Source organism: Ascidia mentula, chromosome 4, assembly GCF_947561715.1.
Source record: "Ascidia mentula chromosome 4, kaAscMent1.1, whole genome shotgun sequence".
In the NCBI taxonomy this organism is placed as follows: domain Eukaryota; kingdom Metazoa; phylum Chordata; class Ascidiacea; order Phlebobranchia; family Ascidiidae; genus Ascidia; species Ascidia mentula.
The window spans coordinates 20,070,660-20,097,681 of NC_138569.1; the positions used below are offsets into that span (position 1 = coordinate 20,070,660).

Below are 27,022 nucleotides of genomic sequence, written 5' to 3' on the forward strand. Positions count from 1 at the left end.
AGAGAAGCACTATTATCTTAATTTGTCCATAGTTTTGTGAAATCGAGAAAGGCCGTGAAACTAGTAATGTGTTAATGTACACTGTTACGAACTTGGATTGCACAACCACAGCAATATTATCAAATATTACTCGTTGAGGCTGTTTTCATCATATACAACATACAGAGCATAAACAAATTGGCTTTCACAGTGTTGCGTAACACTCAAACCGGTTGCTGTGCTCCGTTCAATAATTGAACAATAGGGGCTTTCGAATAACGGCATTCCAAGCCATCGCTCAGATCTTAGCTCTTTCATACCAGTGTGTGTAGTAGAGAATAACTTCAATACTCAGAGTGTGACATCATTAGATGAAACCACCAACCGTCACGCTTGAGTGAGCATGGTAGAAAAAATCCAGCGGTGTATATAACCATCACCGAAAACACGTAGTTCACAGACTTACCTGGAACGATTTGGACTCGTAAACTGGTAAAACAGTTACTGCAACTATATGATGTATGTATATCACTGCAATGTTTATAATAATGTAGGTACTACGTTTAAAGTTTTGGGAGTTTGTGTTTGTGCGTGCCTACCTTATTTTAAATGCAGAAACATGTTTGTTTAAAATGGAAGTGACCCCCTGTCTGCATGGTTGAGGAAGGTTGTGTTGGTTCTTTTCAGTTTTTATAAATGTTGACACAAAATTAAATATGCTACAGAACATAGCACATAAGCAATATAGAATAATGAAAACCTGTGTGGCTGACTGTGGTTGTTTTGTATTGTTTAAGTTAATGATTTACTCTTTTTGTGACAGCAAAGTTAATATAAAAACAAAAAGTACTACAAAGTGACGAGAAATATTTTGAAATTTAAAAAGCTGACTGCAAAACTCTTCACATGCATCTGATTTTCCTACTCTTTGCCAGTGCTATTCTGTTCGTATCAACTGACGGCCAGATATGCACTCCATTGCCTAAAAAGCCTGACTTAAAGCAACTTGCACTTAATTCTGAGATTGCCATTGTGGGAAAAGTGGGCAAAAAGGTTGGTGTCATTGGAAAGGGCTCCAAAAAGCAGTACAACGTGACTGTCACTGTCGACACAACCTTTAAACTTAACAACGGTGGCCTTAAAAAGAAAAAGAAAATCACTGTTGGACCTTTTGGCAAAGCTGAAGATTGTATCAACATCAAAAAAGGAAAAGCCTTATTCTTTTTGAAATCTTCTGGAGTGAAATCGTTTTACTGGTTGAGCATCAATCCGAAAGTTAAAGTAACAAAAAAAGAAAAGAAAATGGTCAGCAAATTTTTGGTCCCCCCTTCTTTCAAAAAAACTGAAGAAGATATTTCTGTACGTCGTGGTTTAGAAATCAAGAAAAAATGCAAACCTGCTGGCAAACCAGATCAAGTTTACTGGACCTTCAATGGAAACAAGTTGAAGAAACCATATCCGGATGGTGTGGCAATAAAAGGAAAAAAGAAACCAAAACTTGAAATTCGTCGGGCAGATCTTGCTCACTCTGGTGTGTACGCATGTGTTGCCAACAACACAAAACTTAATATTTCTGCAAGGTACACACTTAACATTAGCATCCAGAACATAAAAAACTGCAACAAGTGTTCAAATGATGGCTTTTGTGTCAACGGAATTTGTTGCCAAGACAATATTGGAAGAATGCGGTGTCTTTGCTACCCCGGGTATGGTGCTGAAAGGTGCACATTGAGAACCGTTGTAGATACTTTAAACCAAGCTGGTCATACAGAACAAACAGCAGCAATTCTGGGTTTGTGCCTTGCTGTGTTGTTTGCAGTGTTAGTCTGTGTGGCAGCATATTTTGGTTGCCGTGGCAAAAAGAAAAGACCACCAACTGATATCTACAATGGTTACATTCGTAAAACATCTGATGTGGGAGAGTCTGAAGAATTTACTGATTCTGTCATCACCAAAAGACCATTAATGTCAAATCTTCCACTTCCACCTGGTGGGACATTTGGTGAAAGTCAAACAAATTCCAATAACAATGGGCACCAAGGCCAAGGGTCAGACCTCTCCAGTACCAGGGCTGTACTGGATGAACCGCACCATCCTCGAATTGTGTCAGAACGGCGATCGACAAGCAGCTTGTCAGATAGCACAAAAAAGAGACAGCGTCTTAATGGCCTTGCAAAAAGTGGACCCTTTCGCCATGACAGTCGTGGAGGTTCCAGCAGTGATGCTCAAATTTCGCCTGCAAAATTTGAGGTTACCCATCATGAAAAATTGGGACATAATATAGGTGACCTTCATAATGAAGCTACCAGTTCCAGATCTTCACTGCAGCACCAGCACATTCCACAATTTCCAATTAACACTGGCCTTAACAGCATTGTTAAACACCAGCCTGTAAATGTTCTTTCTGGCAGCGCTTCCAATTTATTAGCGCAAGGTGATCACGAAGAACACACAAGCAATTCCCTTTATGCTGTTGACGACAAAAACCACAAGGTCACAACGTTTGAACCTGATGGAAAAATTCAGCAGGAAACGATGGGAAGAGATGAGGGGACCCTTTCATCAGTGACTTCGCATTCCCCTGCTTTATCACCAGAGCCCACACCTAGACAAGGATATGGCAATGTCCTGTCATCACCAGTGCACTCATTGCCCAGCTCACATTCAAGCCCTCCAAGTGATCACAGACACTTTCAATATGACATCGCTCCAATGGGCCAGAACCCATCCAGAAAGGGACCTCAACGCCTTCCTTATGCAAATACACTCGATTCAAATCAGGGTGAAGGTGAAGACCCATTCGGACAGTTTGATGTTCCAGACACTTCGCTTAACCTCTACGGCAGTGAGAGGCAGAGTGCAGAGCGGCTTCAGAGGCAAGATGCCAAGGAAGAAGATGAATATGTTTTCCAGGAGCCATCATCGCTAAACACGAACACTCCAGTGGTGCACCATTTGCCACTTCTCTCAAACCAACCAAGACAATATCCAGGTATTGGTTCCACTGTTTCACTTTCATCAGGGACAATCACAAGTGATTTTGCAGATGAGCCAGAATCTCCAAGTATTAACGTATAGTAATACACTTGTAAGGTGTGTCAGGCACTCACCATAGTGCTGCATTAGCACAAAGGCCAATGTATAATGGCACCATTCACTATTGGTACAATAATGTACATGTTTTTTGTATTTTATTTAAAAAAAATGCATTAAAAACCTATTTTTTTAGTTTTGTATGTTCAGGATGATATGAACCAATTGTGTGATCATTGTTGTTGGTAACTTGGTGACAAAGCCAGAACTTTTATGGAAAACTTTTATTTACACATGGCACTGTATGTTTGTGTTTATAATTTTATTCTACATTTTTACATGCATGTGATGAAATCAAGTATAGATGTTCAATCACATGTTATCCTGATGCTTATTTACAATGTAGTAAAATTAATGACCACAAGTTTCTTTGTTTATTTATGACCACTGTTAATGCCAGCTTCATATAAGTGTAATTTTGTGTGTGTCAAATATACAAGAACAGTTTTGTGTTCTTATTGCAGTGCATTTTGCCTTCTTTTTCATACTGTTACCATAGCGGCACCACATTATATTCTTGTGGCCAGTGTTCCACTGAACTAGTTTTTATGCTTCACTGACTTATTGCGATTTGCAACAAGCTGCATCATTGTTATGTGGCAAAAACTTATTTATTTGTATGTATTGTTGTAGTTTAATCTCCATCAAACAATATTAAATCTGCTTTTTAAGTAAAAAATGGTTGAGTTTGCAGTGGGTAAACTTTATCATGAATCTCTCCAATACCATTGATAGTTACTTTAAAACACACATTACATTGATTCTTATAGGGGGGGGCGCTGAAAGAAATTTTCTTCAACCGACTTTATATTGCATACCTCCATTACATTGCAAAATCTCCATCGCTACAGTTACTTGGCTTGCCCATAGTCATGCCATTTGTGCTTTTTATATTCCTTCATTTGATCTGTTTGGCCCATTCAGTTGATGCTGCATACACCAAAATTTTGTGCTTATTTTTTTTAATGTTCAAAATTGTCGATCATCATTCATGGTTGTGCCTTCCTTTTGTCAACAAATTTACTGCCCTTGCCTTAGTTCTGTTGTAAATAAACTTGATAATATGAAAAAAAACATGTTTGTTAGTTTGTTTCAACTGTAATTTCAAGTTAAGTCAGCCATGTAGTTAAAGCTACGGGGATAAAACAAGTTTATGTTAGGATTCAACTTGAAGATGGACTAAACAAGTTCTTGAGAATAAACCAAGATGTTAAGTAGTTACACGCCTGATTTAGTTTTGTGCAAAAGAAATTTCACTGAATTAGGTTGTTTAAATAGGCATTCCTTGCAAACAATAGCATCTGTTTACTAAGTCAACAAACATTTCACAAAAGCCACAAGGAAAGACCATTGAATAGAGGATGAATTTTGAAACAAGATATTACAAAACACCACAACTCTGGCCAAATATCAATCATTTTTATCTGTTTGGGCTCTTGATTGGGCTAATTATTTGCCACAAGTTTTATACACTGTGTTTCAAGGGGATTATAAACTGTGTTCAAAATTTTTACATTCAGATTCCCAATTGGCACCTTTCTCGGAGGGATGCTACACCACATCAGACATCACTGGAGCTGTAGATATACGGGTGGAAGACAATGAAAGACAAGAGTCAGTCAGTTTTGAAACAGTTGAGTGTTATATGTGTGCTTTGCTGAATTTACAGTTTAGGAATTTACTTTCCCTTTGGTTTCTGAATTGTTCGTTGCATGAAAACCCCATTCACTGTTTTTTTTGTTATCATCTGCCCATTGTATGTTATTTTACATTATTGTACAAGTAATAATGTTTGTGTTAAAAGCAGCACTCTTTTAAATTCATTTAAGATAAAACAGGTTGGTCAAAAGTGTACTAACAATTGTTATCCATAGTCATTGATATTGATTCACACAATATTTGTCAAACTGCATCCCTTAAGTCCTATTAATCACCAGTGGAGTGGAATTTCAAAGACGAACCTTCACATTGCCAATTACCCACTTAAAATAGCTCTAGTTGAAGAGAGGTGCTCATGTTTCCACACCTGTTTCCTAATGATGACTGTCCTGACATGGTACAGCGGTTTGCTGTAATAGTAAGACATACCTTTTCCTGTTTGGTGTTAAAGATTTTGCTGAACTTTTATTTGTTATCATTCAGGATGTTAATCATCGGCCGAATTTCATTCCAAATAACAGATGACTAATTGCAACTTGAAAAACATCCCATTGACAATTTATTTGAATAAAATTATAAGGTTATATTGTGAAGAAGTAATGCCAATTGGCCATCTTCAAATTATACTGCTGTAACTTGCCTGGAGAAAATTATGACCATTTCAAAATGGTTAATATGTAAACCAAGTTGTGATAAATAACAGTCAAAACATCTCAAAATGGTGAATATTTTGTACATTGCTCCAGGCTACAACCAAGTATAGCATAACGGTTAATGTATACTATACCACTCTAGGTAAATGTCAAGCTTTATTTCCAACAGTTTCTGCCTTTTTGTTTTCACACATGATATTTGTAGTTGTATTAAAGTGTGATATTTTTATGAATGTTGTAACAATGTTTTTGCATCGTTGTGCAGTTTCACAAAACATAATATGTGTGAAAAATGTACAAAAGCAGTCCACGTTGCTGAAAAGAATTAGCGCAAACCGCAACATTATTGTGTGGTCCGCCTCGATACACTTTCTCACGATTCGACACAGACTTATTGCGAATACACCCGAAAGCTGCGGCATAGGTATTGAGGTGGGTGAATTCCTGTTAACAGCCTGTATTTGTTGATTTAGGTACCAGCAATGTTGCTGGCAGTGGTGCAAGAGAATGCGGAACGCTCTGCTTTGGCGGCGCGCAACGAAGAAGGCGAACTGTGGCACTTCTGGAGTTTCAGGGAATACTACGATGAGTGCTGGAAGTTCGCCAAGTCATGCCTTCACGTGAGTTGCTACGTCAAAATCAATTTTGTCTGCGCGTCGCGATATCCGAAATACGTTGAGGGGTGAGTTGAACTCATCTCCTTTTTTGCTTTGCGTTCGCTATAGGAAAGAATTTTTCGCTTTGCAAAATGGTAAGTGTTGACTTAGCTTTAATATCGTGGAATGCACTTTCATTGTGGTTTTCATAGTTTTCCAAAAGCTTTCCTTAAGATCGAGGTTTTCAGAAACCTTCAAATTACAAGTGAAATGTTGGTTTAGAGGTGTGTACTTGCAATGCAAACAGTTTGGATAACGTTGTTTAAAGTGCCATCGCCTATTTGTGTGGCGAATTAAGCCCAATAAACAAGTATTGTAGTCGATGAAGCTAAACGCGCAAAACGTTGATATAAAATCATTTACAATAGAGCAAAAAGTATGGAGACACAATGCACGGTTAAAAATCAGCGATGACGAAACGGAACTGTTGTGTTTGCAAACCTTCACGCTCTGCTAGTTAGTGGGATGAACGATTTTCGCAAGCATTTTTGACCTGCCAAGCACGCACTGATGCCTTCAACGATTGACGAGATTTAAATGAAGGCAATTAGAAAAACAGAAATTAGCTGTTTGACTGGCCTCAATTTTGTGGCGATACTAAAGAAAAAAAAAAAAAAAAAACGGCCCACGGTCGATTATTGATTGACGTCATCGTAGACAACACTAGCGTAAACGCGTTACAAAACATGGCTTTGTCACTCCACTTGTGTAATGATTGTACCGTAGAATCACGAATTCAAACACGCCTTCATGTTTTTTGGTCGTCTGCGCACTTCCTATGACAAAAACTAAATTAAAGAAGTCTTATGGTGTTTTGTCGCAGTAACTTTGCCAAATCACCGTTCACGCCCACAGACGTCTGCATCACAGCCAGGAAAGCCGATGAGCGTGCCAAGTCTGGCCCGCGCGAAGTTCACAAGTAGTTCTGGCGCGACGCAACACAAATATTTTTGCCCCCCCTGGGAAAGTCAGAGATTTCGATATATGCTCGTAACTGAGTAATGATAGCGCGTTGGCCGCGACATTATCAAAGCGAAACTTTTCAAATACCTAAAGGCTGCTTAACACCATTCTCCCATTTAGGTGTTACGGGCTTCCAAGAATTTTCCATTTGCACCCGTGCTGGCCCGGCCTTTACAAAACTGTCGTATTTTTAGTGTGTGCGTATGTATGCCGAGGGTGTAGCGACGGACTTTATCATGCTATGGTCTAGACTCGTGACAGAACAGATTGTGAGCCACGTTCGTTCCGCCCACGCATTGAGCCCACTTTGGACTGCGTGCTCAACTATAGAGACCCCCTGCGTTACACCTGTACAAGCCCCTTTGATGGTATGACGTCACGTTAATGGCTTGTTGGACTCGAAAGGGGGAGGCTGTTATTGTTCGCACCGCAGTCAAGTGACTTTTCTTGTCAGGTAGAGACTGAAGGGATCTGGCGGCGTTTTCAACCTTAGGCCGGGTCCACACTCACGCTTTGCGCCGGTGGATACCGGCGTGCGGGTGTACGTTCGGGATAATGAAACAAACAAAGAATCCGCCGGCGCAAAGCGTGAGTGTGGACCCGGCCTTACTGCCAATCGAGCAATCGTTACAATAACTCCCCCGGTTGTGGATATACACATACCAAGGTGGTGAGTGTCGGTATGCGTGGATTATTAGTGTAAACCTCTTGTTAATTCTCGCATTGCCTTGGCCCGAATTTGGTTACACAACGCAGGTGTCAGACCTCCTGATCTGTACGCAGACCTAACACGTGATGTATTGATCCGTCGGTTATCATATGTTGCTTAAAGACACAGTAAATATGACGAATCGATCGAACCCACCTTCCAATGCGATTTTGGTGCTAGTTTTATTGGCAAAATTTACGTCAAAGGCGAAATTTGTGGTTGTTTGATTGTGGACACAGTGTATACTATACTGGTATAATAGATCGATAATGTGTGATTGTGGAAACGACTGTTTCTCCTTTAAATGTCAGAAGTTTACCTAAAATGTCATCGGAACATTCTTATATACATTAAAACATGACACATTCACGATTGTGATGTGGCAAATACTTCGAATGTGCCTTTCTTACAAGAATGTGCGTGATATCGATCAAGTTGATTTGTCTCACAGGTCAAGTTTGCCACGCGAATGACTTCAATAGTGCCGTCTTTGGGTCCTAGTAAACGTCACAACCCGATAGTCAATCCCGTGACGAAAACGATTTGATGACGTCACCCTCCTTGGAACACTGTAAAATCGCCGCCATAAATTTTATTGCCGTTTCGCCTGCCGCACACAGAGCGAGTACAAAAAGTTTTCGTCGTGTTTAAGATTCCGCAAATATTTGTTAGGGATAGGAACGAAAGTTGCCAGCATAAACCATTCGGCTATGTCAATCATAACCCCGCGGTCTTTTGTTTGTACATCTACTGTCGACTTACAGGTTTACGGTATATCCCGAATATCTATATGGGAGGAATTTTTGCGCCCTTGCTTGTTTGCAGTATCATTGTTTAACTTTCCTGTGTCGCGAAACGCATGTTTCCCCAATTCACAAATATACATCAGATACACACGGGTCAAGTGCTAACTTTGGCGTGTAAAAGATTATTCAAAATCTTTAATCTATGTTATTGTTTCTTCAGTTTGGTCTCGGTCGCTTCAAAGCCGTCTGTATTCTGGGATTCAACTCCCCGCAATGGTTTTTCGCCAACCTCGGAGCTATTCTTGCCGGGTAAGAATTCTATAATTTCATTGCTGTGAAGTGATTAATTGTTAGGTAAACTTGGTATAAATAGAACTATGACCCGTGAAATCACCTACGTGATTCTGGTTTACCTTAAATTCCACGTTGTAGTTCTGGTAAAATTATCAGTCCTGCAAATGTCTTTAAATATCAATGCATAAACCGTTGCACAAACCAGGTCAAGTCGACAAATATTCGATTAGTGTTAGGGCATTCGTCAAATTTGACCTTAATCCAATTTACGAAAAATTCCAAAAATTGCAAACCCCGCTAAAAATGGTGTTCAAAACAAGAAGCATTGGTGTAATGAATCCAAGCCAAGGTCGCAAAAACAAACAACACCCTATGACGTTGTGTTGACCCGCTACAGGTCGATGGTTGTTTTTTTATTAGAAATGTAGATAAGGTTAAAAACAACACGGGCAATTTTACATTTAAACGTCGATAACGTGGTGACCATGACATGAAGCAAACATAACGTCATTGAAATTACGTAATTTCATGGTTATTTTTTTGGTTTCTAAATGCAATTTTTACAAGCGTCGTCTATGCGCACATAGACACAAATTAGTTTTATTGCACATGAATGCTCGTTATTCGCAAAAGTTTTAATTAATTGATTCTTACAGTAAAGTTTCCTTTTCATTTTATCACATTTGTAAACTTGGGTTTGCAAGCGAATCAACTATTGAAAAGGAACCTCTTTTCATTGCAATACATTTAACGGCACACCCGCGAAACATATGTTTTTACCTGACACTAAACCACTAATTTGGCAAATTGTGGTGACGGTTTTGTCGCCATAGCAAAGTTCGTATTCGCAGAAATATGAAAAATAATATTTTAAAATTGACACAAACCGAAATATTTCGGCGCAAAGCCTTTGGAAAGGAAACCAAACGAATGTTGCACGTATCTCGCACATGCCACATCGTGGGAGTGGTTGATGCGCTTGGTAACCCTTCTGCAAAGTCACAAGATTTCCACTTGACGTTCTCAACACTGTGCGAGATAATCTGTCACCACAACAACCATCTAACCACCAATCGAAAACCGCTAAACAAGACACGTGATTCAAACTTTCCCGCGCACGTGACATGTAATCAATCGACCGCAAAATTATGTCGATTTTCCAGTAGTTTCCAGTTCCAATACTTCCTCGTAACGTTTGGTTAAATTTTCCAAAGCCCGTTCTTATCCCCCTTAGCAACAAACGCGTTGCCATGACAGTATTGTATCGAAGCAGGAATAACAGCTGCACGTTGAAATGTGTACTTGTGATACAAGAAAACAACTTGCTGATGGAATGCGAGTTTGCCTCTGGCATTGTGGGGTATTTTGTTTCACAATGGATTGTCATTCTCAGATTGGTTAACTTTTTTTTTGAAGTTGCCCCCAAAACTATTTTCATTGCTATAGCGTGTAGTATAAATTGTCGGCTCCACAGCCATAACATTGACCTACATGTTAGCCAGACTGGTCGTAATACTACCATACATTCCATATGTCAAGTTATTTTGTAACAAAACATGCGCTCAATACCCTTTTCAATCCTAAATAACAAGTGGGAGCATAGACAGAAGTGAATGTTCCTCTAAAGGCCTTTCGTGGTGGCTTCCAGTAATAATTCGCTGCCTCGCAACCTCGGTTTCGTCGCCACGTGGGCGTCGCCACCCATCACTAAATCCTATTACAATTTCACGGCAACATTACATACAATCAACGGGTATAATCCTTCGGCCATTGTAAATTTGCACCCTTCTTCCGCTCAAACCATTGTGTTCGCTCGCATTCCATTCACAAACATTGGAATGGAATTCGTGGCACGGCGTTTACGTAATCGTCCGGCTCGACATACTTTGGAGTATCCGTTACTCGTTTCGAGTTACTCGTGCTCCATCGAGTTGCTCTCTTACACCGCGGGAGACTGAAGTGGAATTGTCGGTCGTATTTTCTTCTGCTTATTTGGCATTAAACGTGCTTTAAAGACCGGTTACTCATGCTTTAAAATGACAACCTAAATTTTCTGTTTGTTTTTAATGCTAAACATAACTATTGAGCTTTTAGTTGGGTGAACAATCAGGCAAAACTTTTGGGATAAATGCAATGCCAATAGCAACTTTACAAAAACAATAAACAAACTATAACAAACAATAGAAAGTTACAACTGAAAGAATAACCTGTTTGTTACGTAACAAATTACGTGACATGGCAACGTGAGCTTATATTACGATTCTTACAGAGCATATATTTGTCAATTCTTTATATAGGTATATTTAATAATAAATACAACATCATTACTTTTGTATATGTTCACTGCTCATGTTTTCATCTCGAATTACCTCACAGCGCCGAACTGTAAAACGATGATCGACAATGATACAAACAATCCACTTGAGCACCTTCCCTTGTTTGAAACAATGTACCCGTTCGGCTTTCTTAGAAAAAAGTCTCTGTGACGTAATAACGCTACTGTGTTTGTTGTGGTTAAAGGGGATTGCGATGTAACTGCATACTGTCAATTCTCAAAATTGTTGATTAGAGTAGTTCGTTTCCAGGGAAACTGCATTGTGTGAGCAGGTTGTCGTTGGTCTGTGCTTGGTCATCCAATACTTTCCTATACATTGTCCAGTACTTTCCGACAGTTTGCAATTTATTACGTAAATATTTTATTTCGCATTTACGTTACAACAGAGAAAATGCTTTTTCTATAGAAAGCTTCTGACTCAAATATTATATCGCCTCAGGTTTATTTAGATGGCATTACGTGTCGGATGCTATATCCTATCATTGTTGATTCTATCATAGAGTTTTGTTTCTTGTTGATACTATCATAGAGTCTATGACGTATGATAGCACAATTTTGTACAATAAAGAAATTGGAACGTCAGCAAGAAACGTGTGATTGATTTACGTATTAAACTAATTATCTGTTAGCTTTGGAGGACGCAGCCAAGTTTAAAAACGTAATTACACTGAAATTTGAGATGAACAACATTACATCACCCCTTGATATGCTTCCACCCGAATCCTCAACTTTACAGCATGTTCTTTGGCACGTGCCAACTTTACCAACAAACAACCCGAGACCTAAGCCAGGCGTCAGTTGTTTGGAATGTGACCCGGTATGACCCAATTGAAGTGCCGAATTGCTAGGTTCACAGCGCAAGGCGCAACGTGCGTCATGGTTCGGTGACTTCTGCGAACACCTGCATGGGAAACTTCGCTGCTTCGGGAATGCAGGAAGTCAGAGAATTCGTTTTCATCCCTCGGGTTGCGGGAACAATGCATTAAATACTTTGTACTTTGGTGGTTTCATTATTGGTGTCCATATTTCGATAGGTTTTGCGAACAATTTGCGAATAATTTTCACGGTAGACGACCCAGAGTCGTGATGTTGCAGTAGTTTCTTTAAATGAAATGTTTTGCAGGTCAATTTGACTGTTTTGGCAGCTTAATATCCTCGTCCAAGCGTTTAATTAAGACTCCTGATAGACTCAAAGATTCCATTCCTGCACACAAGTCAAGTTTCAGAAACCACTAAACACGTCAAATGCAACAGGAACGTTTTTTTTCTATTTCGCACGCCAGCCGTAGCAGATGTATTATGCCAGTGTCACGCTTCATTGCCAATAATTATAACCGCAAAAAGATCGATTTCCTCGAAAGCTTTTGATGTCGATGGCTTCCCACAGAGCGACGGGGAAGTGGGTTTGATGCCAATACTCGGTCAACCGGAACGCATAAAAATGTGCGGTGGACGTAAAGGCTGTTGTTGTGCGGTTTGAAGATGTCCAAAGTTAATGCATCTGGAAGTTTATTCTTGGAGAACGTTAAACCCCAAAATATATGTAATTTGTTTGCTTGGAGAACGTTAACATCATAATGCACCGGAGCACACATCCAAGTATATTTTCAGATTTACAATTCATTATATTTTTAGGGTTTCTAGTGTGATTGACTTCAAAACGAGTTTTTAACGTTTGAACCCAAACAAGCCAACATATCACACTTCACCTGTGACTTGGACCACGTTTTATTATTTTTGAAATGAAGTTATTTATAGTTGTGTCATTATTAACCAAATGCTCATTGTCCTCAACTCCGTCAGGAAACTTATCCCAACTAGACCTTGGCTAACAGGCTTGTCGTTACGCCACGTCGTGATAGATTCGCGTTTAACCAGCTGTTGCTTTTTGCAGAGGGGTGGGGTGTGGTATTTACACCACCAACAAGGCCGACGCTTGCCAGTATGTGCTCGAGAGAACTTCAGCAAACATAGCTGTGGTCGAAAATGGGGAACAACTCGAGAAAATATTACAGGTAAAAATTGTCCTCAATTGCTTTTAAACACTTTCATATTCCGGTTCTTAATCGCAAGCCAAAATACTGTAGTTTTAAATTCGCCATTGTTGCTCCTGATGTGTAGCGCATTTTGAAAAACCTGTTTTAGTGTTTTGGATACAAATTGATGTGCTTTCAGTTGATGTTAAATACTTGTCAGTAACAACGGAAACGACATTAGCGCAAAACGTTGTAAGCATATAACAACGACAGCAGTGAAGGCCTATCCCTAAAATGCAATTTAATGCAGAAGCGTGCTTAGCTGTGCTTAGCTGTGCGTATAGTGCATGTAAACATATAGTTAAAACATAAGATAAACAAAGTATTCTCGATTTTGCTTAAAACTCACAAAAGACGCCAAGCAAGATGTTGTCAGACCATTTGTCACCACGATATCCTGTCTATTTACCTGGTTATACAACACACCTATAAAACGTCGTGTATGCCTTAACGCATTTGTGAACTCACAAGGCCATGGCCATGGTGTGCCGAAATTATTCTAAATGTGGAATATTCGGAATTGGGTCTCGTGGTCGGGTGTACGTAATTGTGGTCACAAATAAATAGGAACAGGAGGGCGTGGACCCCTTTACAATGCTGGTCCCTCATTGTACTAGAGCTCATATCATGTTCAGTTCGTCGTACATACCTATGTTATGTGTAACTTTTACGTATTGGTAATTATTTTGTGCTTGGGCTACAACAATCTCCCCACAAAAAAATCCGGTGCATCATTTTATGACGAGATATACACAAGAAAGCAAATACACTAATTTTCTTTGCATAGACCAATAAAACACAAGCAAGACGTAAAAGGGCAATGCACCTTTCATCAGCAATCAATTTAACGGCCCAATTTTTCTGTGTTATGGAAAAAGCAAGTAAAATGTTGAGACACAGTGGCTTTCGTATTGCAAATAAATAAGCGTCGTCTGGGTCAATTCAAATGCATTTATCATAAAATTGTGTGAAAACCCTGTCCTCGCTTCAGTCAAGCGGTAATCTCCATGGATTAACCTCCCAGCGAAGGTCACGAGTGTGGCAATTTGTCATTCAGCCTTTTTTGTCCAGGTACGCAAGCAATGGTAAATTTTTACATCATAGGTTTCAACCTGACATCACATAACAATGTTGTCATTTTTATTCAATTATCGTCTGTGTTTATCGTTATTCCGGATAAAAATAAACTTAGTGTCAGTGACTTGTGCAACACACTTCTGCAAATAAAACACAACGTTCGGTGTTTCGATAAGCTATATGCAAATATCATATGGGTATGTAAATTTGGCGTAGTCGAAACCAAACAAACAGAAGCAGGTTTTATTTCCTCTTGAACCTGGACCGAAACAAACGTAAGTATTACAGGGAAAAGGGTAGCAAAAAACATGTATGCTTATACTATCTATAAAATGCGTCAAGAGTTAGTGTTGATGAATTCCATAGAATAAACACTGCCTGGAAATGTCCGCAATCTTGCGAAACACAATAACACTTTCAGGCAGTTTCACCTCGTCGTGCAAAATGATCATCCGATAATCGTTCTTGCAGATATGGGATCGTCTTCCGGAGTTGACAACAGTGGTGCAATGCCACGGAGAATTGGGGAGTGAAGATGAGCGCGTTTATACGGTAAGTCGGCACCATTTCGATATTCATCTAACTACACTGTAGATTGCGGCGATACGCCGACGCGCCATGAGGAGCTTTGAACCTCAGACGATTTTCTTGGAAGATCGTTTAGAAAGGATTTGGTGGTGATTTTGTGGTTTCGCGTGTGGGTCACGTGATCTTTAGCACTGAATTGCGTCATTTCAATGTGACGAAACTTTAAGCCCAAAAATGTTGTGAAGTTACGAACTGAACGTTCGAAATTCAAACGGGAAAAACGCGTATTTTATCCGCCAAGTAACTCATTGCAAATGATTGTAAAAAAAACGTAAAAAAATTCTTTCGCACTTTGCGAAATCCGTAACGACTCTTGATAGGAAACTACGTCACCGCTCATTATTGTGACGAAACAAACACAGGAGCGCATCCACCCCGAGGCACTTCGTGAAATCATGTCTGTTCAACGTCAAACCGAAGCATCCACGTCAAGTTATCCTATATACACGGTGGCGCAACAGGGATTTTTAAACAAATAAACAAATCTGGCGGACAAGATGCTTGGCTCGACCCACTTTCAGCTTTCTCTTGTAGCTCTGAACTACAGCATGGTGGCCATTACATCGTTTTTTTATCTTTATTTGTACTTTTGCGGCAAACTCTTAATCTTAAGGTGGTTTAAAATGTGTCAACATAAGAAGTTGGGTCGTTGCTGCAATGGTAGTCCAAACCCAACGAACTGGCAGTGGATGTTGTGATTCAAAACTGTAAAAAACACATGTTGTGATTAAAATTACAACGGTTTCCAATCACTGTGTGTAAAAGTACTATTCCCACAAAACACTATACGTACGCCATTGTTTGTAATCTGTTGCTTTGGAAACCGATCTGGACCCTTTTGGTCATGATTCTAGGCTTTGTCATCAAGCTGTCCGAACATAAACAAGGTAGCCAAAACAGCCCACATTACGAAACTTGTTCGTCGAGCCATCGCACGCTTGTGTTCGAATAGACCGGACGTACAGTAGGCGCGGCTCTAATTCAAATGCTATAAATCACTTGTGCGTCGACAGCTCGCACAATTGACGTTGTTGCGTCATAATGGGACGTCTGAAGGCGCGCCTAGCGTTTTAAACCGAATTGCCGCAAGTTACGTAACCAAGGTGTCGTTAGCTTCTGGTATGTAGGGCAATTTCACAGTATCACCATATGTGTTTGTACAGGCTAACTTTTGTATTATTAGTCGAGCTTAGCGAATATACATTATGCGTTTGCGGTAAAATACGCACGTAATTGTGTGCTCTGCACTTTCTATGCGAAGTACAAAGTCGAAAAAGTGGATTGAAAAGTTGCACTGCCTAAAGCAAACATTACAGTGCAATCCAATTCAAGTTCATGTGAATGCCTAAAATAGTTTTTGTCCTGGCTTTTAATTCACGCCACGATTTGTGAGGAAGTTTGACAGTGAGTTAAAAAAATGATTACCCGAACATGAATCTCAACAGGTAGAAATGTTTTTTCTCGGTTTCCACATTTCTACAGTGTGAGAGAGTCCATGCAAACATCAAATTTCCAGTCGTCAAGGAACGAATTCCTGTGGTCACGTAATATCGACGCCCTGTGCACAATCCACACGCAACGTCAATGTAGCGGACTTTTGTAAGCCCACGCAAACCAACCTTCAGCAGTTTGCTAAGTATAGACCGTGGAAAGGCGTAACGCCGTGCGTCCCACCTTGTTTCCAAACTTCCCGAGAAAAGGCCAATAAAGTTTCATTTTCCTCCATACAAAGTGCGGTGGTTGATTTATTGCGCGTGGGTGGATTGTAATGTATTTCACGAACGCACAGTCAATCACGCGGGTGATGCTTCGCAACTACAAGTTTGACTTATATTGATGAAAAGAGCAAAATAGGCCTAATGAAAATATACAATAAAGTTCTGTAATTACGTTTTGGAAGTTTAGCACTCAAAATGTTTTTACAGCGGGGCAAAATGAAGAAAATCTGTAAATAAACTGCGGAACATCTCATTTAAAGTTATTGTGACAAAAAAAACACAATTATGACAAGCGATGAAACCCAAATTCTGTTTACAATGAAACACGTATTTTACACTAGGACACTCGCTACAGTAGATTACAGATTACAGGGAATTGTTCAAACCCGTGTATCATGTGGTTCAAAAACAGGTTCAAAATACCTTATTTACGATTCTGTTACGAAATTTCCAAACGCTCAGCAGTCGCCGTAAACAGAGCAGGCGCGAGACACGTCTTGCTTTTAACTGCTTCGTCACCACCGCGACTTAAGGTCGCGATGACGACACAAAAACAAATCGAGAACTTCGGGGATTTCCCTCGCGCTTCTACAGATTGCGTCATTGTTGCTCGCCGGTCGGAAATCGTTGGCAGGTAAACACGAGGGATCGCGCGTTGGGTTGAACTGGCGAATTCGGCGGGAAGTGGAGTCTCAATTTCCGGCCAAGCTGTGTTTAGGGAGTGCTGGTTGGCTGACGCCTGTCCCGAATTGTCGGATTGGCGGCCACACAAAGACTCTGTGTTCTGGAAAGTTGGCAAATATACGACACTATGACCGGGTGGCGATGACGCAAATTTTCTTCGAATCATGTTTTGACAACATATGACGAAGCAAGTAATTAAAACGGTTTTTGTTTTCCTGGATTGATGGTAAATACGCTTTTCTGGCGGGTTTCCTCTGCGATATTTGGTCTTTTTTAGGAACACTAATAACGGATTAACTCAGAATTCTGAGGATAAAGAGACTGGGCCACAGTGCTGAAAAGATTTTTCTATTTATCGTTTGGCATAGCAAAAAGTACCAACGCACAAAAATCCGATGCTCTTGGGAGAATAAGTATGTAATACCGGTGAGGATTGAGACGATACTTATATACTCATGACGTATGCACTGTAATTGTTTTGACTTTTTGGGAAATGAGTATCGAACGTCATAACAAGTAAAACCGGTACTTATTCCCAAAGCAAAGGAAACGTTTAGAGGTTGATGGCATTTGTACGTAAAACGAAACAGACACGTTTACCAAGAGCATTAAGATGACAACAATTACCCTTAAATCCAGTGATTTTAATTTCGTCCTTATCAAAATCACCAGTTATTGTTTTATGTTTATGTGGTGGAGTAACGAAGGCCATGACGCACCAAAGTAAGCAATACAACGATACGCTATTTATACACACGCTTGACACGTCCATAGGATGGCCAAGTAGATATACTACTACTTAACCTTTTGGTGAGTGTAGCCCAGTAACGGCGTGTAAAGTGTTGTGTGCGAGTGACGTTTAAATTATTGAATCCAGACCTTCGAAGTGCCTGTAGGAAAGGCGGGCACTTGTTTGTTGGTGTTGAACATTACGTCACACACACTGTCGCATGGCAATCGGGGATTTCCCGGGTAAACGTTTCGATAAGTGATATGCGTTCGAAATTTGCAACAACACTGTTTGTTCGGCGTTGCAACATCCCGGGGTCGTCGTTTCTGTCGCACAGTTTCGAAATGAACTTTACAGTTGCCGAAAGATTTTGACGTAACTTCGCTCGTAGAAAGTATGGTATAACTTCTGGAATTTTGCACCTTATAGTGAGATTTTACGTTTAATATGTACATATAATTAGGATTGCTAAAGGGAGGTCAGGTATATTAAACTCCTATATGTCATTCATGTCCAACTACTGCTATGTGGTCAACCATAAGAGACATAAGTTACGTTGCATTTAATAAACAATTTGTTTCTGTTTTAGTGGGAAGACTTTTTGCGCGCCGGCGAAAAGGTGGATGAGAGTGAAGTTCGTCGGATGATCGGAGAACAGCGTGCCAACCAGTGTTGCCAAGTGATCTTCACATCAGGGACATCAGGCCATCCCAAGGGTGTCCTCCTCAGCCACGACAATGTGAGGCATCAAAGTTGAGTTAAGCCGGTTTGGTGGCAGTGGGGGGTGGCGGCCTATCGGCTCTCGAGTCTTTGACGTCACAAGATGTCGTCACCGGCGTGGCCGGACAATTGGGCGGTGCTGAGTGTTCGCGATTGCCCATTGTTCGGTTGGGACTTTCATCTCAATTTTTATCGCCTAATCTGGTCCTGAGGCCCTTGTGTCCCACACAAAAGCTGGCGAGGCAAACGTCTTGATATGGTTTGTTGTTTTGCGGTTCAGCTTGTCATGGAGATAACTAGATCAGTTCACGGCTTATGACTATCTTGCCTGTGCGGCTTGTGTATCAACACTAATCGCTTAGATTAAGGCCATGGTATTTGCTTTGGTTGTTCCAAATATGGCATTTGGTTTATCAGCTTTGTCGACGTGTGTGTTGACTGGTGTAATCTTTATTAACTAAATTTCAAACCAAAGTAGTTGCTTGTGCGAAGTTTATGTGTGGATACAAAAAAACGCATTCATTAGGGGTCACATCTGCGCAAAAAATCCTGTATTGATTTGGATGAAATCAGTATTTTAAAATTCGTACCTATTTTTTGCGAGCACCTCGAGTAAATAAATAAATAAATTCATTGCCTATACTAGTTACAAACTCACAATGATCTGTTTAGGTAATTTATGTTGATAAAGTTCCTTAAAACATTCAAATTTAACTGACTAAAATTTATAAAAGCAAAATCCTGCGACCGAAACGTTCATTTTTTTTGACCACACCTGGATTTGAATCCATGATATCGGTCAGGTTTTCTTCTTGGTATATGGGTCGAGCCCCTAACCAATACTGCCAATCATACATTTATTGCAGATAACCAACACAGCGCGCCGTCTAGTGGCTGCAAGTAAAAGTCATCATGAAATTCTTCTGTCCTACCTTCCTCTGTCCCATGTTGCAGCTCAAATTTGTGACCTGTGGGCAAGTCTCGTTGCCGGAAACACGGTTTATTTTGCCAGATCCGACGTGCTTAAGGTGAGTGGTTCGCTACAAGCACAGAAGCCAGCAAAGCTTAGGTTTCCTTTTACCTAATTACATAATGATGGATACTGGCGCTGCACATGGACATGGCAATATGCGTGACTTAAAACAATACGATGGAAAATATCTTCTCATTAAGATATGTTGACATGACCTGGAAAACCTTGACGTTCCATGAAGAAACTAATACCATCGTACATTAAGAAATGCCACAGTTTCGCAATATGTACATCCCAACCCACCATTCCATCACCCTTCCGCATACACTAATGTCACAACTGGTGACGTAAAACATTCTGTTTTAAATTGATGCAAGCAAAGTCCAAGTTACGATCGGCTTTCTCCCAAACCCATGGAAAAGGTTGTAGGTTTCCATGATGGGACGACGTACAATGGAACGGAAGGTTTTAATATTCGCATCGTAACGCAAACACGTTTGACGCACCAACATTTTGCGGGATGGGCAATTCTCCATACTGAACGTAGTAACGGGGAAACGGGTTCGGTAAGTTTCCGAAGTGAACGTCCCTAAGCCCAGACTATAATTGACTTAAGGCGGCTGCAGGAAGTGCCCGTTTTTATCCATGATCAGGAGAAAGTTGCATTTGGGTCCCCCGGTTTCTCACAATCTTTTCCCACAGGAGAAACTACGCACAGTGATGTCACTCGTACCTTTGCCTTAAATAAGATTGTTTATAATTTTTCCTTTTTCTTCCTATGACTTCGAAGTCAAGTCACAAGTATTAACTTAAACTAAGATTAATAGAAAATCGCAACCCATGTCTATAATTGAGTGTGCAACGGACTTTACAGAGAAATATAAGTAAACCGTAAAAACATTAATATGAATATAAATGTCAAAGCCATTATGCTTCTCATTGAGCAGAGGTTTCGAACACAACTGCGTTCATCATCAGTGCCAAATGATTTTAATTTATCTGTTATTTATTGATCAGGGGAACCTGACGCAGACGCTGAAGTCGGTTCGACCCACTCAGTTCTTTGCAGTGCCGAGGGTGTGGGAAAAAATTCACCAGAAACTCAACTCGTCCACGTCGGAGGAGGGGGCGCTAAGAAGAAGGATCAGGGATTTGTGCGAAAACATTGGCATGAAAGCAGTTGAGCACATGGCTGAAGGGTAGGTTGTTGTTGGTTCTGGTTGTTTTTGAAAAAAACATTCACGAAAGGGCATTTTTTGCGGTTTGCTTGAACAAAATACTTCGTCAATTCGTCAAGTTATTCATTATTTTATATTTGTCTTCTTCAGACTACGCATCCACCCACAAACATCATATACCTACTCTTGGGATATTTCCTATTATATTTCGTGTTTTTTTAGATTTCTTAGCATCCCACTGGTCTAGGATTGATCTAAATGCACGCAAAAATTGTCCAACGTTTCAAATACAGAGTGAACATTTTGCCTTCCTTTTCAAACAAACGGAACATGCGTACAAATATATAGTGACCACAAAGTGGAAGCTGCGCTAATGACCGTGGCCATCTGTATGCAACTCACAAAACTTTCATTATTAGCACCATGCTTATTTACAAGAATTAGGTATGAGAAATAGAATCAAGGAAGCCGAAATAAATGCCAACATCATATTTATATTTTGCAAAAAACGTCTCGCAAACAAATCACAGAAGTAAACCGACCTTCAAAACCAAGTAACACCCACACTATGTTGAATCCTATTATTAACGTAAAATGACAACGATTGGATCAGGGTGAAGTCGTTGTGAAGTGAACCAGAGATTAGTTTGTCATGCGTCGTTCACGCCTGCGTGTGCGTAAAGTTCACTGCGTGCTGGAGGGTTTGCGTGGGAATCACACTAGTTCATTTGAGGCAACACAGCTGCTTTAAAAGCAGCGGTTTCTCGTGCTTTGGGTGTTAACAATAATGTGTGAGTGGGCAGCCAATGATATATTTTCGTTTTTGTAGCCAAAAATCAAGCACTGCAAAAAGTACGTCGTCGTGATGGAAAAGGTATATCTTGATGCTAAAATCATAACAGTCGACGTAGTTGCAATAGTATACGCTCACTGACATAGCCAAAATCAAACAATTTAAGCACAGCTGTGTTCATCGTAAGAAGAAGGCAATTCAATTATCTTTAGAGTTATTCGCCATAGTTTCTTTGCACCCATATAAGTATTTGAAAGCGAGCTGAAGTAATTACTCACATAAATTGATCACGAGTATTTCAACTGAACAATAAGAGTGGTTTACTTTTAGAATCCACGGCGCGGTTAAAGTAAAGGAAGTTCCCTTAGACTTCTCCAAACTGTACTCTGCACTCCACCTATCTAGAGCGGCCATTGTGACGTAACAGTCGTGGGAAGCGGTTTTCCATTGACAGCCACTTGTGTCGTCAGAAAGCATGTTACGTCATGGCATGCCGACAAAACGGGGATGTGGCGCCTCCACAGCAAAGTTTCGTTGCATTGTGAACCCGCTTGCAGACATAACAACCCGACAACAAAAATTTGCTGGGTTTTCTTCTCAAGTATGCAAATTAGCTTCTGGATTTTTTTTATATTTTTTTTAGCCCAAATGTGTTTCGATTGTAAGGTTTTTTTTCCTTTTTGAATTTAGGGGGCGTTCGTTTATTGCACACTTTGCATAACATCCCCTTTTCTCCGATAAAGTCTAGGGTCTGCATTTTTATGTCGGGCTAAGAATGTCTTAAACCCTTCTCACAATTGTGGCTAAATATTTTTTTGTGATTTTCTGACGACTTTTTGACTGAAACTGACAAACGTAACAAAAGAATGCGCGGTGGACCGGTTAAAACTTACATAACTTATACTGTAAGGCCCGGAAGTTGCCGGCGATGATGAAAAATCTTATGAAATCTGACAGCAAATTAATTTTTAATTTGTGGAGGAATCTGTAGATTAGCAATTTGTAAACTGCCATCGGAACAAACAGATTCATGTGTTTCATCCTACGAGGTTGTAAATTAAATTGCGGCATCGCATTCCTCGTATTGTTCTCGAAGACGCGGCGGTTCCATTGTCCGCTAACCAACTATTGGGAAACGGGTCAAATGAAAGGGGGGTATAAATCGGCCTGTCTAATATCAAACACACACAAGCGACCACCGCAATACGTGGGTGTACACGCTTGTTCTCACTCACGTGCTTTTTCAAAATACCAATGGAAATGCCGAAACGCCCACGCTAGGCATGAGAGACGCCTGCCCTGCCCCTCTCTCCCACTGTGCCCGCCGCGCGTATCAAGGCGTGTAAACATTACCAAGGACCGGCTTCCAGCTAGCGCGTCCCCTGCGTTCAGAAATAACTGAACGCCCACTCGCCAGCTTGGTTATTGTGAATGCTGCACTTTTGTCACTTTTGAGTGCCCCCCGTTCTTGTTGACACAGTTTCGACGCGCTGGCACGTAAATAGAAACCCTCGGGCCCATCGGCGCTTTGTGACTGCCCACTTCAACACCTCTGTAGGATTAGAGTCGCGGGCGCAAATTGGCATCTTATTCAAGGCCGGAAATTGGCGCCTTGTAGTGGGATATTGTTTGGGGTCATTGTTATTCAACCTGGCGCCAATCGAACTACTTCTCACAAGCTTGTACGGTTTAACTTATTTTTACTTGGCCAAAATTAAGTTCAACGTCTTTGTGAAGCTTTACAAACCGGTTCGCGGGGAGCTTATATTGCCAAGCGTTATAACGGAACTTGTAAAATTCCCCTGCTCTACCAACAGGAACTTGGGTGTACGCTGGAAAAGCCCATCACTGTTTGCCTATGCTTAAGCTACCTAACATGTTCTACATTCTTTGCTCAAGTGTTTGCCATTTGGAGTGTTTGTTAATTACCAACATGCTGGGAGAAACTTACGAGGCAAGGATTGAATGCAAACTTACTACTGATACTGGCTATATGAAGACTTAACAAAAGTTCTGGATCGTAAACCTGAATGTAAAAGCGGAACCAGACAACCTATAAGCTCTTCTCCCATCGCCAATCCCCAGTGTCACGTGACGCATCGGAGGTGGTTTCGTTACGTCATCAGCGGTTAAGGTCAAAACCTTGGAGCGAAATTTCCAACTTTCTCCCAAGATGGGGTTATGGAGTTTTGGGGTCACGACTTTCTCCCTCGTCGCCCTGATTTAGTCGGATGGTAGATTCGTGAAATTATGGTGATTCCTTGAGAAGCTATACGAAGTGATTGTTGAACACCTGCGTGTTATGCAACATGCACACGGGATCTTAACACTAATTTGTGCAATCCGTGCTTGTGTAAAGACAATTTGGTACGTTTCGCATAAGCCACAATAATACGATACACTTTTGCTACCTTCGTCCTGCGAGTATTTCAACCTCTGCACCGTAAACCCGGTGACTGTAATTTTTTCGCGCCCAATACCAGACATCACATCGCAGTATTTTGGCTACTTAAACGTCACAGCACTCTGATCCAAAAATCACATATGTTAGTTGGAATGCTTTGTGGACTTTGAAGCACGTGATCGGCCTCGCCGGGTGGGTTTGAACAAACACTCTCCGCTCACATGCTTGGTGTGAGTGGGCGGCACACGCGTCCAATGAGTGATGGCCTAGAAGTTGCACGAATACGTTGTTTGGTAAAACGATTTCAGCTTTGCAGACATTCGGTTGGGGCAGAGATGCATTTGTATAACATTCGCAAGATAAGTATTGTCCATCAGGGAGGAATTTTAGTCCTGGAAATAACTCCCATTTTTCCGTTGGTCTTTTGCACCTAGGTACATATATTAGACGTCAGAATTATATTAAATTGATCAGCGTCCTATGTAAGCATTCCATTCCGTTAATACACGTCATTTAATTGGCGAAAGCCCATCAATGACAAGTTTATTCGTCTACTCTACAAGCTCATTATCAAAAGTGTCTTAATACAGCATTGTGACGCGACCCTTTGGGTTCCATTTGGCCGAAAAGCTGCTCTTCCATCGTGTACACCATGCTCTGGGTCTTGATCGTTGCAAACTGCTCGTGTCTTCGGCAGCACCGCTCTCCGATGACACTCAAAAAGCTCTTTGGCGCCATCACGTGCCGTTAATGCAGATGTACGGGCTGAGCGAATCAACCGGTGTGTAAAGGACGTAAAGTACATTTATTACTCAATTTGTGAAATATTATACGTTTTTAAAGAGTTTAATGGTTCTGGGACTTGCTGATTTTGCGGTGTTCGGAACTAATTGAAGTGAAAACAATGCGACCGAACCCGAAAAAAAAACATTTTTATGTATTGAATTATCCGCAGTGGTTTAAAACATATTTTATCATTGTTAGGACCTCATGTTGTTTGTCTGAACCAACTGGGAAAGTTTCGTCTTCAGTCAGTCGGTCAAAGTCTTTACAGTTCAAAAACCAAATTGGATGAAAGTGGAAGTGGGGAGGTGGGGGGTGATAAGTTTCTTTTAGTTACATTAATTTACGCATAACCTTTCATACTTGTAATGAATGTTAAATATGCGTCTATGCGTTTAACATATAATCGAGGTTCAAATTTTTTGTATCTTATTTCTCCAATTATCAGTGGGCACAGTGTTTGCACACATTAAACGATGTATGACCATTCATTGCATCTACAGATTTGTCTCTGGGGCCGAAACATTATGATGGGCTACCTAGATGCAGAGGAAAACACATCGCAAGTTATCGACAGTTCCGGTTGGCTGCACACGGGTGACGTCGGTACTTTTGATGACGATGGTTTTCTCTACGTCACGGGTCGAATTAAAGGCATGTGTTCACTTTTTTTGTTTGCTTGTTACACACCCTGGAAATTTATAAATGTTAACCATGTGTATCGATTTTGGATCTGAGCCCAAGTCGAAATATCGTGCTATAGATTGGGTATCGAGGTCATTTGATGTCAACCTGCTTTGCAGACTTGATCATCACGGCTGGAGGCGAGAACATTCCCCCGAAACTAATCGAGACGCAGGTCCGAGAGGTTTTGCCGGCTCTCAGTAACTGTGTTTTAATCGGAGATGGAAGAAGGTTCTTGTCGATTTTGATTACTATGCAAGTAAGTTTGGCAAAGACGGGCGCAACTGGCCTAGTTTACTCCTTGAGTGAATATTGTGACAATTTTGTGTATTTTCACTGTGACTTTTTTTTGTGTTTTCTGCGTAATTTCGTAGTGTCTATTGCAGTCCACATTCGAACTTCGCAAACGTCTTTAAAACTGGTGTATTTAAACAAAATTTATACCTGCACAGCCGGCATTATAGCAGTTTAACCTAACTCGGGTTTCCTCCGTCGGCGACATGACAAAATTAACAAATTACATAATCCGGGTTTTCCATATTGGCGTCCGGTTTTGACTTGAAAAACCTTGACACTGCACAAGTATATTTTGCGCACGGTCCACGAGCTGGGTGAAAATAGGGTGTGGGACCTGTCTGCCTTGCGACAGATGCAAGTGGACAAATCACTCAAGTGGGTTTGGTGTTTCCTGTGTGTGCTATAACACGTGGTTTCCCCCCATCGAATCTACTCAAGTCGACGCTGCGTAATGGTGCTGAACCAAAGTGGAGGCAATTGTGGCAAATGGATTTATGCTTCTACCAAAAATATTCAGCTCTGTTTTGATGTTAGTTGATAAAAGATTGAACGTACCTTTTTACACAAGACCAGCTTTTTAAAATCGGGCGCTGGTATGATACTGATATTTAACCAAACCAATGCTTCAAACATTTTTAACCACTTGAATATACTTGGAAAAAAGATGCATGAGTCTTACAATGGGGTTTTCAACGGCACCGAAAAATGTAAAATAAATACATCTTTCAACACGTTTGCGCCAAATAACGGCGCCGTTGTAGGTGGCAGAGACTTTAAACGACATATATCCCATTTCCTCACGCATAACTTGATGTGTCATTCGATCCATCAAAGATTTCGGAAGTACTTTCAACCTCCCAACCTCTGTCCTGAGTCTAACTCAAACAACCCAAACCCGTGAGAAACTATTCGCTATTAAAACTACTTCAAGGAAACGCCATCACACCCACACGACACAAGCCATCAACCGCGCCTTTGATCGACGTCTGATGACGTTATGTATCTATGATGTCACCTTTGTGGCTCGCGTGTGGCCCGCCGGCACACGCGACGTGCCTTATTTGGCGTCTCACGGTTGTTCATTGTTGTACCCGCAGTGTGAAGTGGATGAGTCGAGCGGAATAGTTACGGAACGACTGAACGAGATTTCCCGCGCTTTCTGTCGCGACTGTGGGAGCGATGACGCGTTGACGCTTGGACCAATGGCGTCGGGCCGTGACGCCCACGTGACAAGCGGAATCGAGGTATGTTTTGTTTGGTTGTTGGCCGG

General features: G+C 40.9%; 2 protein-coding genes across 3 annotated transcripts in view; both read left to right on the forward strand.

The window, feature by feature from the left end:
- Nucleotides 1-27,022, forward strand: part of LOC145898469 (long-chain-fatty-acid--CoA ligase ACSBG2-like) — a 30,573-nt gene that overhangs the window by 2,455 nt on the left and 1,096 nt on the right. The window contains exons 2-14 of one of the 2 annotated variants that reach the window (XM_082986930.1): nt 4,593-4,705; nt 5,858-6,004; nt 8,679-8,767; nt 12,982-13,102; nt 14,672-14,752; nt 18,510-18,659; nt 19,507-19,668; nt 20,631-20,812; nt 24,579-24,769; nt 24,973-25,079; nt 25,275-25,425; nt 25,575-25,714; nt 26,850-26,996. In XM_082986930.1, the coding sequence (XP_082843056.1) occupies nt 4,593-4,705; nt 5,858-6,004; nt 8,679-8,767; nt 12,982-13,102; nt 14,672-14,752; nt 18,510-18,659; nt 19,507-19,668; nt 20,631-20,812; nt 24,579-24,769; nt 24,973-25,079; nt 25,275-25,425; nt 25,575-25,714; nt 26,850-26,996 (1,781 nt within the window). Of the gene's footprint in view, nt 1-4,592; nt 4,706-5,084; nt 5,150-5,857; nt 6,005-8,678; nt 8,768-12,981; nt 13,103-14,671; nt 14,753-18,509; nt 18,660-19,506; nt 19,669-20,630; nt 20,813-24,578; nt 24,770-24,972; nt 25,080-25,274; nt 25,426-25,574; nt 25,715-26,849; nt 26,997-27,022 lie in introns of those variants that run through there. The other variant, XM_082986931.1, reaches the window with a different exon arrangement.
- Nucleotides 456-4,136, forward strand: LOC145897579 (uncharacterized). The gene has a single exon (XM_082985930.1). It carries the CDS (start codon nt 886-888, stop codon nt 3,055-3,057), a length of 2,172 nt encoding a protein of 723 aa, XP_082842056.1. The 5' UTR covers nt 456-885; the 3' UTR covers nt 3,058-4,136.

Excerpts from the sequence above, each read along its gene's own strand:
- LOC145897579 (XM_082985930.1), top strand. The coding sequence starts at position 886 with ATGCATCTGATTTTCCTACTCTTTGCCAGTGCTATTCTGTTCGTATCA.